Below are 21,377 nucleotides of genomic sequence, written 5' to 3'. Positions count from 1 at the left end.
TGCCCGGTTTACAAAAGGCCCCCAAGGTCAGATGTGGACGTAGAGATATCTTTAATTCGATGAGAAGGGCAGTACTAATGCAAATTGTATCACTGGGGAAAGTACAAAGTGGAATAAAAATACCCTAATAATGACAACTTCGACAATACCAGCAATGACAGCTGATATAGAGCAGGGAGTGAATCAAGTGAGGAAGTACTAATTTAGGCTCAATTTAGGTAAACATTGCTGACCTTGCAGAAACAATGTTATAGAAAATAGGGAACTGTAAAACTTTAAGAGGGGCTTTTCTATGTATATTTAAATTACATATTTTATATAAGTCACTAAGATTAAGTCAACAAATTTATTCCCTTCCACACCACTACCCTAGTTCAAGGCAGCAAATTTTGAACTGAGAAAGAATTTAGAGCATAAGCAAAAAGTTAATTCTTAAAATATCACTTTTCATAGAGTTATTAGCACTGGTGGCAGAAACAGTGATGTAGAAAACTAGTTAAACAGAATTCAGTTAATTATTTTTCAGATTTGAAGTAGAATAATTAGGCACAGCATCACATCAACCTACTTTCTTCTAAGTTCCAGGTCCCATTTAAAGTTATTTCAGCAAGTTCTTAGAGACTTTAAAACAATTTTCAACAGAAAATTCAGCATTTATACTAAGAACATATGTAAATAGAAAGTTCTTAGGCTAATTTAGAGATTACAGAGTAAAAAAATTTTCTGCTGCTTGTGAAACAAAATAGGGCCACCAACTTCAGTAGTGGGAGTTCTCTGTAAAAGAAATCCAGAAAAAAAAAAGGCATTTGGGGGCAGTGCAAGTGAAAAGGGTCAAGTAGGCTGTTCAATACATTGCACGTAGAAAAGAAATTCTGACAAACCAAGAAATAGAAGCTAGAAAGGGTGACTTAGAAAGGTTGGGGCTTTTTTCTTTTTAATTCATAGTGAAAGTGTTTCATCATTTTCACATTGTCCAATCTGCAGATTGAATTCTTGTTATTAATTATTGTATCTAAATAATTTCATGTAGCATTTCAGCTCTAAAATAGGTGTTAAAGGGCTCAACATAAATCTTTCATTTCTGTGGTAATGTTTTTAACCTTTGCGATTTCTAAAACCAAGTGCTACTGCAGTGCAAGTGCTGCATCTCTAAATGTGGTAATGGACACAGTAAGCCACTACCTAGGCAGGCAGCCAACAGAACTGCTGCCTTTGCAGCGTCCACTCCAGAGGAAGAGGCACATGAGTCAGAAAGAATCACCTCAAAAGACGTTAGAAACCACGCTAAAGGGAGTTCCTTATTTACCTCTAGCTTAACATTGTCACTGCCTATCCATTGATCTAAACAGGCCAAATCAAAGCCATCAGGCTGGATGGAGGCATACAGAAGTGAAAGCCCTTCCACTACCAACACAGACCTTTACCAAACTATTTGGTCGTAGGACCCATATCAAATTTTGCTGAGAGAATGTAGAGAAGAAATCAAGCTAAGATTAAAACCTGCTTATTAATATTCAATATCGTATACATTCATTTTAAAGTAGCAAAAATTTCAATGTATAGTGCAATAAAATTTCATTTGTGTTAACTGATGACTCTTTATGGGCATATGCAGCCCCAATGGTGATTTGGATGCAGATTTTTCTCAACACTGGAAGTTTTTCATTATTTGAATTTGGACTTTATCACCCATTCTAGTACAAAATCCTATGTGTGAAATTTTCACCTTTCCCAAAATTTAAGGCATATTTTATTTAGTCACACAGCATCTTCTGTTTTGGTAATGGATCAAATTCTTCTGGATCACCTCAGTATGCAAGACCAGATTTTTTACCATGAATTAAACCCAACTGTTTGACATTGTTACTACAACCAGTACTTACTCTTAAATTGTAAATGTTCCCAAGTAATACACGTGCATCCACCAGGCTTTGGCTTAGATGAGGGTCCTCAGCAGCCTTCATAAACTCTTCCAAGTGCTTAAATGTTTCATCTGCTTTTCCCTGACTGAAGCAAAGGAGAGGGACAAAATTAAACATTCACTCATACGGCTTCTCCAAATGCTGAAGATCTAACTGCCTGTTCTGAGGTAACTGGGTGATGACTTGTCCATGACCGGACTTTATTTCCAAGACTGTTGACTCAGCACTACTTGTGCTGAGACCAATGAGACTAGTTCACACAGAATCTCTGAGGGCAGAACTGGATTTTTGCAGTGAAAGAAAACAAAATTCTTCTTCAGAATATTGTGCTATATTTTAAGGTCAAGAATTAAAATGCAGGTGATTATCTTACTGGAGTTTTGGAGTTTCCATTATTTTAATATTTTCTCCTGAGCAGCTGATAACATTTTCAATACAACCGGATCTCGCATCCTGACAAAATAGGTGAAGGAGGTAAGAAGGCAAGTTTTTCAGTAAGACTTTTAGTGCTTCTGCCATTCAGAGCTGCCATTTCTTGCTCCAGAATCCTGGTGGTGCAGCAGCAGCTCCGTAACGGTGCTGATGCCGTCTCTTCGTTCTGCAGATGACAGCCTTTCCCTGAGCGTAATGCTGCACTTTGGCTGGGTGGATCAAAGGTTGCTGGAGTCACACAGGCAAGCCCATAAACTGTGGATTGCAGGTGTCACCCCCAAAACCCCAGAGAGATTAGAGCAATCTGAGGTCACAGCTGAATCTAAGTTGAAAATTGGCTAATGTTCTTTGACAATAACATTTGCAGATTTCCCTTTTTTAATAAAGTTGGTCATATTAACAACATAAGACCTCTGCAGTATGGCTACAAGATATAAGATAGACATCTGGTTTTGCTTGTGAATAAGGCGCTGCACTTTTTTCCCTTTAAGGCTGAAGTGTTACTGCAGGCGACCTCAATATTAGCCATGAACTGGAGTCTCTAATGTAGGAGTGTAGCATGCTAAATGTCAAGCCACCAAGCAAGACAGAACATCCAGTCTTAATTAAGAAACTTGCAGCAACAGAAGTTCTTATAAGTGATAAGGAATTGTGATTTGTTTTCTCACCAATTTAAAACCCCATCAAGTTATGTTTCTGCAACAAATGACTGATTTGGTTTATTTACATTACAGTTTTTATTATAAACTATATTAGGGATATATGCTTTCCATATCTGGCAAAAGTCCGCAATTCTCTGTCTTATGATACCAGAACAATTATAATAAGGTTTGCCTGCCCTGGAACAGGAAACACAGTAAAACATGGTTGCAAATTTACAATATTGCAGTGATTATCTGTATGTGACAGAGCTGAGGTAGATTGCTACAAAAGGATGCTAAACCACTGCATACTAACATGCTTGAAATGTTCAACTACATGGTACTGAAAAGCTTAGCTGTCAACAAGCGTAGTTAGATTTACCAAAGCTTCCTAATTTAGATACTTTAATATCACGAGAATGCTAAACATACTTTACTGTAAACACAGCCAAATGTCGAAAGACTTCTGAATTTTAGAATAAGAAACAGTTTTTTAAAACCTATTTTTTTTCCTAAGAAGAGAAAAGCAAATGTTTCCTTGCAGAAATACAGCAAATGATTTATATAAGTTAACAGACAAGGTTAAAGTGTTAGACAAATATTAATTCCAGTTTTTCTAGTTTTCTATATGCAGTGCACAGGTGCAACTTGAAGAGCATATTATATGGTATAATCATTAAATCCATTCAACCAGACCTTTGAGAGTTAAAAACATATATTCTGAGGAAAAGGACTCTGTGGTCCAAGGAATGAGAATGAAACAGTGCAGAATATTTGTGTATCAAGGTGATTCCAGTTTCCAATTGGGAAAACAGGACTGTTAACACCCACATCCCCTGACAACTGTCCAATTATGTATATCACACATGGCCTACTGTTTGCAGTAGAAGTAATCAATAAAGGATGTGGTTGAGTGAACATAGATTTTGGTTGAACCAATGCATGAAAACTTAATCATTTACTCAGAGTGGAGAAATCAAATAGAGCAGAGATGAAACAGCCACTAAGGGGTTTGTTGATTGTGCCACCAAGTTTGTGGGCTAGAGGCTGAAAGTAATAAAGCAAATGGAATCAGTGACAGGAGAAAATGTAAAAAGGTTTTCTTAATTTCATGAATTAATAGAAATGTTTTGATGTATTTTTGGCCATTTTTTATTTCACATAAAACCCTATGCTCCATGGATAGAAAATATGAAAATTGCTAGGGCATATAACCTTTTTCAAGCAAACAGAAATCAATTTGATACATATCAGAAAGATATTTCTCACTGTTAGAACTTCACTTACGACAACTAGCAATCGGTTGGTACCATTTAACAATTTTTCAAAAGAAGTACTTTTAAAAGCACTACAGCTTGCAATATTTAAAGTCTGCTAGAAGGATTACTGAAACATTTTATCCTGCACAAGACCTGATAACTTGATAAACAGGTCTTTCCGACTCAAAGGGCTAATATTTTATAGTTCCTTCAAAAATCTACATGTTATTTCATACAGCTATATACTTTCTATCTCCTCAGACATCACCTTCCTAAATGCATAAAATGTAATTTCCTAAAGATGTAGTCATTCATGATCCCACAGAACAGTTATGATGACTTCAGCAGAAGAGATTACATATCTACAGCAACTCATTTTCTAGTTTCATGCTAAAATGCCCTATGAGATTTTTACCCCTATTAGACTTTTATGAAAATATGCACCTTTTATAGGACTGCTCATGTGATTGAATTGGATGTATAAATCATGTGTCCACAAGAAGCCATTACCATAGTGGACACTAGCAGAATAAGTCAAGAACATGATGCTATTATGTCAGATTTTTCCCTGGAAAATGACATGCTGAAATGCACATGACAGAGAATTTCAGTTTGCCATGGCCTGTGGAAAGATCTGCAGCAAAGATTTCACAAAAAATTCCAAAGCTGTGGACAAGGTCTGAGTGATTCAGGAAGGCTCAGACACTTTCTCCAACCTGCCACAATCAGTGCAAATTCTCATGGATATTACGGTTATAGTGCATAATTTTAGGGAAATATTAATATTTTCGTTGTAAAGATGTTGTCCACCAAATTTAAAATTATTTGCATGAGTCTAGCCTAGATTAGATAAAAATACAAGTAAAAAAAGTGATCAAGCTGAGCATGGAGATTCTGTCACCAACAGCAATCATTCTTGCATTAATCAAATATTTTATGAACAAGCTTACCTGAAATTTTGTTTGCTATACATCAGAAAAGGAAATATCCAAAAGTTTGGTGTAAGAGTAAACACAAACATACACTTTTTTTAAAAATCTCACTCTTTACCTTATCAAACCATTTTTCTATGCCCTTTCCCCCTCCAAGGAAGAACGAGTAGAGCTGGACAAGCATGATTTTGTTCATGAAAAATTCTGTTATTGAATTGTGAAAAATAGGTTGGGCTGAAATATCCAACATACTGGGTTACAGAAAACATTCTATTAGAAAGCATTACATAGCAAAAGGGAATTATCTAAGAGGACTCTTTAAGACAAAGGTCACACAATCACAGTACACTTTAGGTTGGAAGGGATCTCTGGAGATAATCTCCACCTGCCCTGCTCAGAGCAACTAGAGGAGGCCTGTGTTCAGTGCCATTCTGGGTGTCTTTTGAAGTACGTAGACTCCACAATCTGTTCCAGCATTCACCCTTGCAGTAATTTTTATCTTCGTGTGTTTGAATGGAATCTTGCGTATTTTAGTTTGTGCCTATTGCATCTTGTCCTGTCACTGAGCACCATGGATGCTCAGAATATGAATAGCCATGAATTATGTAACACCGACCTGAAGAGATCTGTGACTGTGGTTGGTCCCTATATGGGCTAAAAGGCCGAGAGGCAAACCATCTAACTCAAACAGGATAATTTGCTCCATGCACTGAAATAAACATGGTGACAAGTCCTCCTCCATAAACAATTTGCCAACCTCTATCAAGCGTCACATGCACTGAAGTCCCAAAATGTAGGATGAATCAAGGATAAGCTGCAACCTTCACTTTAATTTCTTCTTTTTCCTATGTCATAAGATAATTGCATTAGACTACTTTTTGTCAAAATTATTTGTGTAAGGAGTTAAAGTAGTTTCAAACTAATTCACCTAGAAGAAAATTTCAGCTTGATGCTGAAACAGAAACACTGAAGATAAGCATCTTTTCTGTAACAAAATTATACCTAGTTAGGCATGCACAAAGCAGAAATGCCTCCACAATGAAGTGAGTGTGATAAATGTAAATTTACAGTTCAGAAAAGATTACACTGAGATACCTACTGAGGTCTGCTACATTCTTCAAGGTTTTCTGTCTTTTTTAACATAGAAAATACGCCTGGATTTCTATTTACCAGCAAAATCCCCCCCAAACTTGGGGAAAAAAAAAATGTAAAAAGCCCCCAAAATGAGAAAAAAAGGACATATTATAGTTTACAGGTAAAGAAAAGCTCAGATCATATGCTTAAAAAAACATGTACCAGTTTAAAATAACTTTCAATGAAAGGGTCACTTACTGCAAGAAGGGCACTGCTTAAAATTTAAGCAGTCAGTAATGGGAAGCGACAGACCTCTAACAATTTGAGTCTTTCACAGTTGAATGAATCTGCACTGACAGCCAGACAAGGGTGTGCTAACCTACCTTACCAGGATCTTGGCTATAGCAGCATACGCTCTGCCTAGGCCACCAGAATCACAAAGTGATGTGAAGATTTTAACAGAGGTTTTCAAAACCTGTGAAAGAAGAAAATAAAACCTAATAAATACAATGCTAAGAATTTCCACTTTTCTTTTTGCAGTCTCTGTGTCTATATGAAACACAAAACCAAAGTTTTCCCACCTGTACATTTCTTTTCTAATTAGCTGTAATAAGACCACATTTTTGGATCATTGCTTATAGTTGTTTGAAATTACTCAATAATTACAAATAAAAAAGACACAACTTGCATTTAAATGCCTGTATTTTGGCACTGCAAAATCCAAAGAGATATTACCTGATTTGCAATATAAATTTCCTTATGCATAATTCAGAAGATTTTAAGAGTGTGTACTTTTATGAATTTCTGTTAATCAATGCCTAAAGATGGTATGCTTTGCATTCACAGTGTTTTAGAATGATAAGCTGATATTCAAACTAATACTGTTTTTCTCTCTTTCTTTAAACTGTCACGATGAAAACTTTTCTTAGTACAAATCAGATGCTCAAAAACTGAATAAATTATAGGATATACATGTAAACTATATTGGCTTAAAATACCATAGATAATTTTGTTATTTCATGACTAATTACTCACATGCACCAGCAATTAATGTTAACATTCCTGCGGAATGTACTCTATTATCATGACCCCTCCCATAATTGAAGGCTTACAGCTGTTGCATAAAAACATATGATCTTAATTTGATTTAACAGTGACATCACCTGTATTGCATAATTTCTCTTCTCGTCCATTTTTTTCCCAATGGTGATGATGGAAGAGTGCATACAAAATTAAATCCTACTCTTTCCTCTCTCCTCTTTGTTGCTTGACCCAACCTATTACACACATGAGAAAACAGGAAATCTCCAAAGACTATCTATGGAAATCCTTTTTGCACATTTCCAAGAAAGGAGTAGTGAATGTCATTTACCAGCTCTGGAGGGGGATGGGAGATGCCCAGGGACACATGACAGTATCCCGCATGCCCCAAGATGCCTATTTATACTGAGATAAAAGATTGGGCATTTTCTATTAAGAGTGCATCTCCTGTCATTGTCAAAGTGCATCTTTCAAAAGAAGACAACTCGTGTGTGCTAATGCTATGGATATCACCATTTCTATCACTGTTTAGACTACTCAGATTTCCTAGTTCTTGAAGAAGTTTTACTACATACAGGAGCATCCCTGGACAGGGCTCATTTTATTTTAGCTATACAAGCTCAATGTGCACAAAAAGTAGCATTTATTAACACGCACTGCACTCAGTCCCTCAAGAACTTGCTTATCAGTTTTGTTCTTGTGTACATCAGCATTGCATCCCATACTTGAAGGTCATTGTCAATTGAGTTATCAATGTAGAAGACAGGTCAAAAAGAGAGTGCAGGCACCTCAGTTAGGAACTTGTCACATCAGTTCAGAACTTGCCTTAAACTGAACACACACTCAGAGTTGTCAAGGCTGCAGTGCATCTGTCTGGTAATCCAGGCTGGTAACAGAAATGCACACAAGTGTCCAAGAAGTTCTTAGTTTGGCATTTAACTCAGAGGACCTACAATATTTGTTGTAGTAACTGTGCCCATATCAGAAAACCTGCCATAAGAGTGTCAGGAGGTTTCCAGAATTTTATGTACTGAACTGAAAATCACTCCTACTATAAACTGGTCTCTGCTATGTTAAACTAGGACGCAGGGCCTCTAGTGGTTACTTCCTTGCACAGAAAGGTTACCCAGGCACCTAAGGCTTAGGCTATTGTACTTTTTTTCTATCAAAGATATCACAAACCCTACAAAGCACAGGTGAAACCAAGGAAAAACCATGGACATAGTAGCTAAAGTAAAAAGTTCTTTCATTGCATCTTTATTAAGTTCACTGGAAAGAAGTCAATAAATAAGGCCACTTATTCATATTGATGAGAAGTGCCCATTTTGGTTCCAGGTTACTACTACTTTACCCAAATCAGATATTTCATTCTAAATAATGATGAAATAATGGTAATTAAATAATTTAACTCAGAGTACCTATAACATTTGTTGTAGGTGACACAGACAAGTGTTGCTGTGGAGAGGTGTTCTTTCCTGATGCAAGAGAAGACATATATATATGTCTTGCATGTGTCAAGAGACTACTGAGTGGGCATGGCCGGGCCAGTCATCTATTAGCTCTCTGACAAGTGGACATATATTGGGAATACATATTGTTTGGATCAAACAGCATTTATAGGCTCCCTTGAAAGTTTTTCTGTGAGACAGAAGTATCAACAGAAATGTGTGTTTTATATATATTTTAGGCAACCTGTACAGAGGACAGTGAAATCCAAGGAAAAGGTGGAGCATATCAATAATTAGTGCTGAAAACTCCTACAAAACCACATATCTTTTGCTTCATTTTGCTGCTCTCATCACACAAACAAGAAGGATGGAAAAATTGTTTTAGACAACAGAATGAGAGTTGTCTTACTAAGGCAACATGCTTCTGGTTCAGGATTCTATGGTAAATATTGTACATTAAAATGTCATCTTAGTAATTTTCTTCATGTTAGGGAAATGTGAATAAAAATGCATAACATTGTGTAAAGAGATAGTGAATGGGACTATGTAAAAACCTACACTGGTAATACGTTTACTAAAAGGCGTGGGTTTGGGTATTATATGGATCTGGCCCAACTGCCTTCTCAAAACTCAGTTTTCACTGAAAGTGAAAAGTGTCTTGCGGTGGTTCTTGTTTTAAGCTAATGTTTGTCTGCTTTTAAACAAAAACATGTGGGCAACTGTCCCACATGTCATCCACTATTATTTTGCTGCATGCAGGGAAAAAAAAAAAAAGAAAAAAGTAGTGATTTTTATGGCTCCAAAGTAGAAATGAAAAAATCAGGAATCTTGTTTTCTTGTTTAACACTAAAAGGTGGATGTAGGTGCACTGGAAGCACTACCGTGGAAGCACCTATTTACAAAACCTGCTTTCTTCCTGGGTCTTTGTAAGTGTATTATAGGTACACTTAGTCACAGTATAAAAATAAAGTAAAGTAACAAGCTCTGCTTAAATCCTCAAACTAGAGCCTATTTGTGGTAGAGCTCATGTGCTAATTCTCTAGATAGCAGTGAATTTAATGTTTACCTCCTTTGCCAAGCGAAATATTAGTCAGATCTCTGACCCAGAGTCACTTCTCAGCCATCTCAGCATTATACCAGTGCGACCCTCCTGGGGTTATTCCATTAATATAAATCAGATGCACCAGCTCTTCCCCCAAGACTCAACCTCTCCAAAATCCCACCCTTTATGTTTTTTATCATTGCTACACCTGTACCTCTTTTACACATACATAAAAACATGTACACACTTCATTGGCAAACACTGGAGACTCAAACAAACAAAAAAACCCATATGCTGCCCTAAGCATTGATACATTTGGAGATAATGGACAAAAGAGTATAAATCCAAGGTATGAATTTATGTTGAATAAAGAATGTCTGTCCAACTCAACACAAGATTAATGCTACTACCAGTACTTCATTATTCTGGTAAAATACATTACTTGACAAAAACACGATAGAATAACATTGATTTATAAAACAATAACTTTAAAAAACACAAAAACATGGTTCTGCTCTCAGCTTTCCACTTGATATCGTTGTCAAAGTTTATTGGAAATACATTTATTTTGATTTCTGAAAATCTAGCTGTGTTTAGCCATTTCACAGCTGGTAAGCAGTAAAGATGCTTCTGCCTCATTTACAGATCTTGAACACGAATCAGACAATCAACTGGAACATTAGTCAGAGAGATCACTACCTAACGATGTCTGACAGGCTCTGCAGTAGCAGGCAAAGGGCCCAGCCTGGCTAGCAGCATCTGACAATATTTTTCGGGAGCCAACAATAGGTGCTGGTAGACAGACAATGCCATTGAGTGAGACTGGCTTCATACCACTTAGTACCTCTTAAATACTTCTAGAAAAAAAACACACGCAGCTCTGGCAATCGCTAAATAATCACTCCCATGCAGTCCAGTGAAAATAAAAGGCAACAGAGCTGCATGCATAGGCATTTTGCAGTTCAGTGAACTCTTTCCCATAGGTCCCCAAGAAATGTGTATTTTAAAATGCCTAAAAATTGCAGTTTTCATTAGCGTAGTTTAAGTAGTTACATAACTGTGGCCATCCTGAGTAAGATTAAAGAATAGCTTAGAATACAAACCCAGACGCATCCTTGTTTCGACCAAAACACAGCATGAGAGAGGTTGGATAGCAATAAGAAAATAGCATTGTTCATTTAATGATTGATTACAACAAGCAGAGCTCATTGAACCCAGGAAAATAACACCAACATCAATTGAATGGCAGGCTGCACCTTGTTAAATGCTAAATATACTCAGGCATAGTGTGCATCCAGGATAGAAGTAATACAGCATTCTGCCTGTGTGCTCACAATTAAGGGATACCAAAAGTGGATGTCATGCTGAGGAAAGAGGGAGGAGTCCCTGATTTGCCAGAACTGTTAGTTCTCCCTCTTTTGCCCCTTACTAAAATTTAAGTAGACAAATTCTGCACTCCTCACCCTTAGCCACATCCAGTTACACTGGACTGCCCAGTTTTTATAAAGAAACAGAATAAAATCAAACTAGAAATGTACAAATTTTGTGACTGTTCCTACAGCAGCAGAAAGAATTTGTCTGGAACTGTCCAAGCTGGTCTGTTCCAGAACTGCTATTCCAGGACCTTCAATGCAGGTATTGGATAACGCATAGCGTAAGCACACATCTTGAAGCAAGGGAATCAGGGACAGGGGGTGAGGAGTGATATAAAAGAATCCACCCAGAAGTCTGGCCAAGATTCTTGTTCAAGCACCCTTGTTGCATAGGCTCTTGATAGGGCCTGGCTACCACTAAGGTGTTGCGTGGTTGGTTCTTACTGAGCAGTAACTGCTCCATCCAGTCCACACTCTTCCCTCCTCTGTTATACCTGGCTATCAAGTGCAATGTTTACCTTGGGACTCTATAAACTTGCATAGCAATGCAGGCTTCAGATTACTCTTGTCTGCATCTTTTTGAAGGATGACAGGAGGCAAGACAAACATTTCACTCATTTCTTAACAGTCTATCAAGTGAAGACCTAGAGTGCTTTGCCTTCATGAAGTCTTACTTGATACTTTGCATAATATTCAAAATATGTACATTCTGCTTCAATTCTATATAGAGGGTACATGAATACAAGTAACTAATCAAAAAAGTTCCTTTCCCCAGAGTAATTTCAAACTTCTGTTCGCTTCCATCAGGTCAGGAGTTCACTCTGTGCGCTTCATTTTGCTGCACAGGAAACTTAAGAGATGAAATATAAAGATGACTGAAGAAAAGCTAACTTTTGTTCCCACCCTTCATATTTCTTCTGTATTACTGTTCTTAATTCTGGCTTCTGTGCAACTAACAAGTACATAAATTCTAATTCTCTACATCTATAAATTTGTAGAAATGCAATCATCATTTTATTATTTAATATACCTCACAAAGGCTTTTATTAAAGTAAATAAAAAAAAAGAATCTGCCATGGCCTTCAGAGCAAAAACCTATGCAAACATCAAACCCAGGTATTTTAGCTTGTTATTATGGTACAACTTGAAATCTGCACTGCAAGAGACATTACTCTAGTAAATGTTGTTGCAATCTTTGTTTAGAACGGGAATATAATGTTTTCCAAACCAGCCACTGTTGACATATTTCTTCAGAACAAAGCATGGCTTAACAGTCTGGAGTGAAGAAGCTTCATCTGTTACCCTTTAACAGCAATATAAGAGGAAAAAACAGTTTATGTATTCTTTCCATCCTGACAGATGTGACAATAGCTGGAAACACTGTGCCTGCCAAGAGCTTTTATCAAGTATGTTATAACAACTAGTAATAAGTGTAAATAATAAATGGCTACGATCTTATGGGAAACGGTGGCAATACTAAACAATTTTTGGTGCTTGCTGATGGGAGCCTGCTAGCCTTGGAATTCCCTGGCTTCCCAGTAGAGTTTTGGCCTGACAATAAACAACAGTTTAATACTTTATCTAATCCCAGCCAGGAGCTAAGTTCAACAGCAAGCTTTTGCAGATGTTCACATCCAATAATCTATCCATAATTGATGAAACAGGGAGGTCAGATGTAATGGTTGCTACTATTCCAGCAACAAATAAATGGTTATTGACAAAACAAGGCAGTGTGGCGCTGAGTGCTGAGCAGCGACAAGCATGAAACAGTGCTGAGACAGAAGTAGTGATGTGAATACAGCCCTTCATCCTGAGAATTCCTCAATGTGATGTGTGGCACAAGGGCCACTCTGACACATAAGCAGATGGAGGTGACTTGTAAAGGAAAAATGAGATTCCGCAAGTACATAAAAGACAAAGACAGAGGCGGAGAAAGAAAAGAGGAGAGAGGGGTGGACAAGACTGGAAATTTGGGTAAGTGCAATAATCTGATGATTCAGAAATGTTTTTGCATAGCAGCATTGTGATCCAGATGTCTAGACTGCTTTTATCACACTGTTCTGTCTACATGAATGTACCTGGCTGTCAGATTGCTGAGCCTCCTAAGACATTAATATCATACTGTATGCATGTGCATGCTTAAATGCCCATTACTTCTTAAACAAAGCAGCTATAAATATTCTGCTTCATGCTTATTAATTAATATCTTTAGTCCACCCATGAAGAGATATTTTTAATTACACAAAGTTTTCCTGGCTAAAAGCAAATAAGCAAACCCTTACATCTGCATAACACAATGGGTAAAGCTGCAGAGATAAACAAGAAAGGTATACAAAACATTTAAGTCAGTTAAAGAAACATCTTTTTTCTGCATGCTTACATGGAAGTTAAGGAAAAGTTCTCATTCAGCTGAAAACCTCATATTCTTTAAGTTTTAAGCCATGTAAGAAATGTAGTAAAAGGATTAATAGACAGTTTTTATTGACTGAGTAAAATGGGAGTTGTTTACATGCAAATAGACACTTGAAACCTTTTGCATGCATTTCAGAGCAAAAAGATAGTATTTTTACAATGTTCACTGTGTAATATTCTAATGTGAAAAACAGCAGAATGAAATGGTGGCCATTATTGCTATATGTAGTCATAAAAAGATTTCAGATAGAAATATTTTAAATATTAATATTACTAAAATCACTTAAAGCACCAAGGAACGTTAAATCAATTTATTTAGAAGTACAATTTATTTCACACTTTGCTACCAATTCTTTTGATCAGCTCTGAAATAATACATAAGCTGAAAGCAAAACAGCAAAACAAATTGCTTCTAGCAATGAAGCAGCAAGCTTTAGGTTTTATACTGGCATGCTTCAGTGTTTTAACTTCTCAGGTTATTTATCTATCAAAGGGTAAATTTTAAATTCCTTAAGATCTGATGCCTGAATCAAGACCTCCTGTTCTCCAATCCAGCCATCGATGGATCCAATCAAACAAAGCTGTTACGTGTTTGTTTATACCCGAATATATGACTTGTCCCCTTGAAGTTAATGGGAATAACTGAATTGAAATTTAAATGTGTATTTAATAAGTATATTGTTGTAGCTTGAACTACACCAATTTGAGAAATCAATCTTATTTTAAAAGTCTCACTTTATAGAAATATTTTAAAGCCTGTTCATTTGAACTAAAGTACACAAAGGAAAAAAAAAAACCCTCCTAGATTATGCATATATTTGCATTTAAGTACTGAAAACCCTAGGTTTGCATAGTGGGGGTACAAATGTTTCATTTCTAAAAACACATAAAAAGTCTGACTTCTGTAAATACATCGTCTAAAAGAATTAGAAAATTTCTTACACAGCTTTTCAGCCATTTGCTACAGCTCTTGATATAATATGCACAGTTTCACTAATGGACATACTACTGACAGTCGTTAAGATCTCTCATGCTATTGTTTCTCAGATAGTTTGAGCTACAAATTGAGACATGCTCTATCACTTTCCCTCAATTAGACATAGAATTTAGATTCTAAGATTTAGCACACCTAAGCCAGAAATTCAATACAGTCTGAAGTCCATAAAATAAATAACCTGTGTAACATACAGTTGTACTGATTTTTTTTTTTGTTTGTTTCTAGCCTGTGAGAATGAAATGAGTTGAAACTTGTATATCAGCAGGGTTTTTTTCTTGTTGTTGTTTGTTTGTTTTTAAAAGAAGTATACTTTATTAGCTACTTTAAAAAAGTTTCAATACAGTAAGTAGAAAACTTCTGCCTGAATCACACATTTTAACTGACAGAAGACACTTTCAGAAATCTCAATCAACACAGTGGACTAACAGTAATGTTATACCCCACAAAACAGACACTGTGTGGCTGTAGTCACAATCTGTCTCCTACCTTGCCAGGGAAAGCATAAGAAAGAGCTATTTCTACTGGCTATAACTAGCAGAGAATATGCAAAGAATAGCAGAGGTTGTACCATCCCATCAGATATATTTAAAAGGTAGGACTGGAGTGAAAGCTCCATGGTTGCCAACTGCTCTGTCCTCCTGAACTTGGTGAAAAATAGATGCAAAGATATTTTTATTCCCTCAGAGAGCTGCTTAAGGAGTTTTTATGGCTTTGCCCTCAATATTTCAACACATTAGAGCCAAGTAAACCTCCAGTAACGGACAATTTACTTCGAGTTCAAATATAACAGGTAGGAACAATTTCATGGAAATGACTGTCATACAAAGAATTCTCTTGATCTTACGACATCTATTATTATTATTTTTAGTGCAGAAACATGCAAATATTCTTATTAACATTGCACTGCAGCCCCCTCCATACAAACTCATACAGAGAATATGTGTGTGCACAAGTGCTTGTGTCTATAAGGTAGTAAACATGTCATTTTGTAATAGATATCTTGAGTCAAAATCTTAAGAAAAAATAGAGTTTGAAGTTTAGGAAACCACATTTGATATGTTAAATGACATGACTTCTAAATTCAGGTTGTTTAATATACATATTTTGAGTAAGGCTCCATAAGCCACATAAACATATATAAAAATGAAGCAACTTTCATATTATTCGGGGATTAAAAACAAACATTCAAACAAAACAATGTCCTTCACTCTTAGCCCACAAAACTTTCTGTTACTAACTCATAATTAGATTCCTCAGGACAGCAAAAGTTAGATAGTCCTAAAATTCTGAAAAGGTGATTTAGATTTATCTAGTGGAACATTCAGTCAAATCTGCAGCTCACTGCCCTTGCCTTGCTCTTTTGGGAAGCATGAATAAGTAAATCTAAAATTACAACAGATGAAATGAAAGTCCGCCCATTTAAGGTATTTTGGTAGCCAGACTTACAGCACACAAGACTCCTGAAGAATAAAGTTGATAACAAATTACTAGTGCATTTATTTTCCTAGTGCATTTATTGTTGCTACAAGAAAACATGGAAATCTTATTATCAGATTTGCTTGTCCTCAAGTAATAGACTTTCTATGTATGTAATGTTTATTTCTCATGCTGTATAATTTGTTTATAACTTGACTACTGTAATTCTGCATTTAAGAGTGTTTTCTTAAAAAGAGTATTCTTGTGATACGTTTATCCTGACAAAAATCCAGTTTACTGAGGGGAGTTATCCTGATGCCATTAGTCAAGCAAAGTGCAATTTGAACCACCAACTCAAAATGAAAATGATACCATGTTCCAAGGCAATTATAGTGGACACCAGAGTGGAAATCTGTGCAGTATACAGAAAATGGCATCATTACATCTCATGGCTACTCAGAACATTTTCTTGGGTATTTTCCCAGGTTTTTGAGAAACTGGCTAGGATAGAAAAATGATTATTTAAGTTAAACCAACAGAAGGAGTCCTTCCTTCACTACCAGACTCTTAACCTTCACTTTAAAAATTAAATTTTCATTTGGAAATGAAAGAAATATCTAAGTGCTAGATAACAATGAAAAATTAATTGAATGATCAGACATTCACCTATTTCCTGAAGTTTCAGGTCATCTTTAAGATTCTCAACACAAATAATATCTAAATTCAAACAGTATTGGAGTCAGCATATTTAGTCAGGGCAAAGTACGCTACCCAGTACCAATTGTTCTCACATCATTTTGTTTGTACTGTCTTCACCAATGTGTAGCAGTAGTGGGACCTTTCAAAAACGTGACATTTAACCAGTTTCAGAATTAGCTCACTAATTCTAGACTTTCAAGAAGAAAACTTCCATCTGTACTTAATCTGATGTCAAGATAAATCAGAAGTGTGTCTACCTTCAAAGGTTACTCAGAGTTTTGCCTTATTCCTCAGATAAAAGAATTACAAATTTTCTATATGTGTATGGTTTTAAGAACAATTTAAAAATAACTTCAAAAAAAAGTGAAGCTTCTAGGAATAATGACACTTTTTGTGAAATTGCTATGCTAAAATGTTTTTTCAAGCATGTGATGCTTGAAAATGTTATACTTCATTACTAATAGCTAAATATCTCTGAGCTGAACAAAGGACAATCTGGCTGATTTAAAAGAAGAATGTTTGAAATAATTCCCATTGAAATCTTATCTTTTGATATGTTTTTGTGAGTCTCCATTTAAGTGTTTCTTTTTGTGGCAACGGTAACAAAGGCTTAAACCTAAACTCAGTGGTCTACCCAGACACCATTGATAGAAGTGTCTTGAAGTTCAGCCTTCTAGCAAAGCACTAGAATAGTAAGCAAATCTCAAAGGAATGATGCTCATTCTTCTCAACTACCTTTCACAGTGTTTGGGAGAAAAGAGGATAATTCAGTCTACCTTTTCGAGTTCTTTTACTTGCTAAGATTCTCCTTAATTTGCTAAATTCATACCTACACATGGGTGTAATTATATCTAATTATAAAATTAGATAAAATATACAGAGCACACTAACTTGAGAATATCTGCAGATACATTTACTTATATTCTGTGTAGCTGCATGAGTTGAGACACAATCTTCAGTTGTTTTGACATAGACTTTTTCAGAAATTAACTTCGTCGTCATAAATCACCTCTGATTACTTTAATAGGGTCATTTTGAATGTGAAGATGTCTTTGTAAGTTCATAAATTTTCTTGATAATCTTATGCCTGTGGCTTGTATATCGTAATTCTGACAATTCATGCACATAGCATTATGTCATAAATTACCACATTTATTCTGGCATGAGTCTCAGTACTCATGAACACTGCCTTCATTATTTAAGCATGTAACATACCTGAAACAGAGGATTCAATATCCAAAATAAAGGAACGCTTAGAAAAAAGCTACTACTCAGACAAGAGGTGAGAGCTGGAATTTTGCTGACAAATTGGGATGCAACTCTAATTGAAAGAAAAAATACCTTGATGCCCAAATATTTGCAATGTGATGTTTCTTACAGGATTTTACTTTAACCGGGCTTTCAAGAATGCTTCAATGTCTTATGCAAGACTCCTAATGACACAGAAGTATTTCTCTTAATACTTAGCTTTTATACAATTTCTAAAGAAAAAGAAGTAAACAGTAACTTATACTTTAAAATTAGCCAAGATAGAGAAACTCTCCCTGACAAAATCTATAAAGTTTAAGATAAAATCTATACAATATGAACTATAAATATTTTGTATCATATTTTGTCTAAAAACCATTAGACTTGATTTTAAATTAGATTATATAAAAGATATTATGAATATACCATACTGCTATTGAACATAATAAGTTCTCAGGCTTTTAAGCTTGCACACACTTACGTTTTTACGCCTGAGTAGGTCCACTGAAATCAATCATATATAAAAAATAAAATTAAATCAGTTTATATGGATTATACACCAAATCAAATTATGTTAGATTATATACCAAGTGCCTAGCAAATATAAACGCTTCTCCAACAAAACCAGCCCATTTGATACAAAGTGACTGCATATTTTTTATATAATAGGCTGCAGCTTAATCATTTCAAGCTTTAATTACTGCATCACATAATGAATATTTTGAACATATGCTTCTCCACTCTGCTAGAAGACTTGAATAAAAGAGAAACAAGTTTATATGCATGCTACTGTGCGTGCATGTTGGGGGAGGGAGTAGCACGCTGAACAGCAAAAGGAACCAAGTGGCAACAATTGGAGGAAATGGTATCTGTAACAGCTGCTCCTTTCAGATTCCCCTAGAAGGAGACTGCCTGAGGTGGACCACAGCACAAAAGGATAAAGAAGATGAAAACTGATGCAAAGCAGGAAAATAACTGCTGAGACCCCTGAGTCTACACCCGAATAGTCCCAAGCTGTGTGGCAAGACCTCTTTAGCATGCTACAGAAGCTGGTGATGAACTACATATTACCATGAGGCAAACTGGCTCCTAGCAGTATTGTCTGCATGTTATGTGTAATGATAACCAGTAGTCCTCTGGGAACAGGATGCAATGATTTCATCTCTGTAAGCATCTGAGCTCCCGTTGGATACAGAGACCATTAAACTGAGAACAGAAGGGTAAATTTTAGGCAATGATTTCTAATTGGAGAGTGAAGACAACTCGTGCTAAACAGTACTGTCAGCCATTGATATTTTACTGCTGTCTATATTGATCACTCTTAAGGACAAAAGGAACTAAAATTTTATCCCTTTTTCTCAATCCCATAACATACTATTTTCTGAATGAAAGTACTTCAGTGATATTATTGGAAATGCCACCACATTAGGAAATGGCATTATATTATAATATAATATTATATCGTTTAACTGAGAAGTGTTGATATTTTCATAAACATTTTATACTCTAAACATAATGTATCATTTATGTTTTGTACTACAGAGGCTTTCTTTCTCTTTTAACAAAAATGCACGTTCGTTTCCTTACCTGCTAGGTGTTTTTGTGAGAATGAAGCAAAAAAGGCACAACCTACTATGCATATATTTTAAATTAGTAGTAGTACATTACAAAATTCAAGGCTTCAGAATCTTCCTTAAACATATAATTTTGCACGTGACAAAAACTTCTAAATGATTGCTGTAACTTTTTGGCAGGAGGCACGGTGGGGAGCAATGAAGGAAAAGAAGTAGCTATAAAATATATGCAAAATGGATCTTGAGGAAATAATGCCAGGACATCTAATATTTTTAACGCTTTCAAGGGTAGTTTGATCCTTTGCATCGCATGGAGACTGTGCAGTCATGTTCATTAATTAATTTACCCTGTGATGGAGAAATGAAATACGCATATAGGCTTCTTCATTTAGCACATTTGTTTATCTTGCTGCGCTTCATCATTCACACAGCTTACCGTGACTCAGAAACTTAACAGAAAAGTTAGTCAGGTAAGAATACCAGCACACTTACCAGTCAAAAACCAATATAGATAAACTTCAGTACAAAAATTTCTAGTCTAATGTGTCATACTATATTCTTGGAAGAGATCAAATATCCCCTCCTCATTCCTGTTGCAACTGCTAGATACAATTTTATAAAGTTATACGTACATTTTACATTTTGAAATATTTTCATATTCAGCTATAGACTTTGATTATAACTGATGTGAGAACAGGCTCCCACCCTTCCAGCATTCAGTTGATTTAGACAGAAGATAGGCCTATCAGCATTAAAGAATTATGTATAAAGATGGTCAATAAGTTTTGGAAAAATCATATCACAAATCATTAAAAGCATATAAAACGATATTTCAAATCTAGAATCCCTTCTACACTGCAGAAGCCAAGCAAGCAATATTGAAACCCATGTTGAATTTACACTATGACCTCTACTAGTCTGTTTCTGTAAAAAATAAACCACCACAAGAATGACTTCTATAAAACAAGTTTATTAATAATATGGAGTCAGTCTGTAGTTAAAAGAACAAATAGAAAGAGAAATAGCAATTATCCAGCTGATAATACAATAATCACAGAAAAAATATTCCACACAATGTTTTTAAGAGGATCACAGAAGGCTGACTTCTGTAATGACTACCACAGACAAATCAAGTCGATGGTTATCTTTTACCTCACACTGACTTATGGTGAGCTAGAGAAATCCTCCTTCCAGACTAGAATTCCACATGTAGAATTCCCATTGTCTTAGAATTATGCATGGGAGGCTCAAGGGAAACACGGGAAGAGGAGCTTTAACTCGAGTATCAACAGAAGGGATTGCATCAGCACTACAGCTCTTCATACAAAAAGCACTTAACATTTCTTCTAAATTCCTGATGTTCTGAAAACTTAACATGTGAATTGACATATTTTTAATTGATGCTCACAAATATACTGCGTCAAACTAGTTTGCAAAAGTGGTGTTCTGTACTAAAATCTAACTAAAAAACACCCTGGTTTATATATGTTGAAACATAGGAGAAGGAAAGCTAGTGGCATATAACCTGAATTGTCAATTTATATAATTTCTACAGAGGCAAGTATGAAAACTTGGACTATACCAGTTCTGGAATGTATTGGAACCACAATTGCTTAAGCCACACAGATCTCTGTCTACAAGAAGTCCACAAGCCAAGCCAAGTCTCTCCAAGTCTTTTACACTCTTCAAAATGCCTAAACAAATGCCAAAGAGATAGAGAAAAGCATTGGGAAAGCTAAAGCAACTTAAAAATAAACTTACTGATAACGCTGCCTTTTGTTCTCCAGCAAAATGATGTGCTAAACCTAAACAATATGCAGCTTCTCCTTCCAACTTCACATTACCTCCTAAAGAAAGGGTTAAAGTT

General features: G+C 35.8%; 1 protein-coding gene across 3 annotated transcripts in view; it reads right to left on the bottom strand.

The window, feature by feature from the left end:
• Window positions 1-21,377, bottom strand: part of TTC29 (tetratricopeptide repeat domain 29) — a 228,575-nt gene that overhangs the window by 56,972 nt on the left and 150,226 nt on the right. For all 3 annotated transcript variants that reach the window (XM_054066168.1, XM_054066170.1, XM_054066171.1), the window contains 3 exons: window positions 21,272-21,357; window positions 6,644-6,735; window positions 1,884-2,007 (listed from right to left, as the gene is read on the bottom strand). In XM_054066168.1, the coding sequence (XP_053922143.1) occupies window positions 1,884-2,007; window positions 6,644-6,735; window positions 21,272-21,357 (302 nt within the window). The remainder of the gene's footprint in view (window positions 1-1,883; window positions 2,008-6,643; window positions 6,736-21,271; window positions 21,358-21,377) is intronic.

Source organism: Cuculus canorus, chromosome 4 (genome assembly GCF_017976375.1).
Source record: "Cuculus canorus isolate bCucCan1 chromosome 4, bCucCan1.pri, whole genome shotgun sequence".
In the NCBI taxonomy this organism is placed as follows: Eukaryota; Metazoa; Chordata; class Aves; order Cuculiformes; family Cuculidae; genus Cuculus; species Cuculus canorus.
This window is presented reverse-complemented; position numbering and strand designations above follow the sequence as displayed.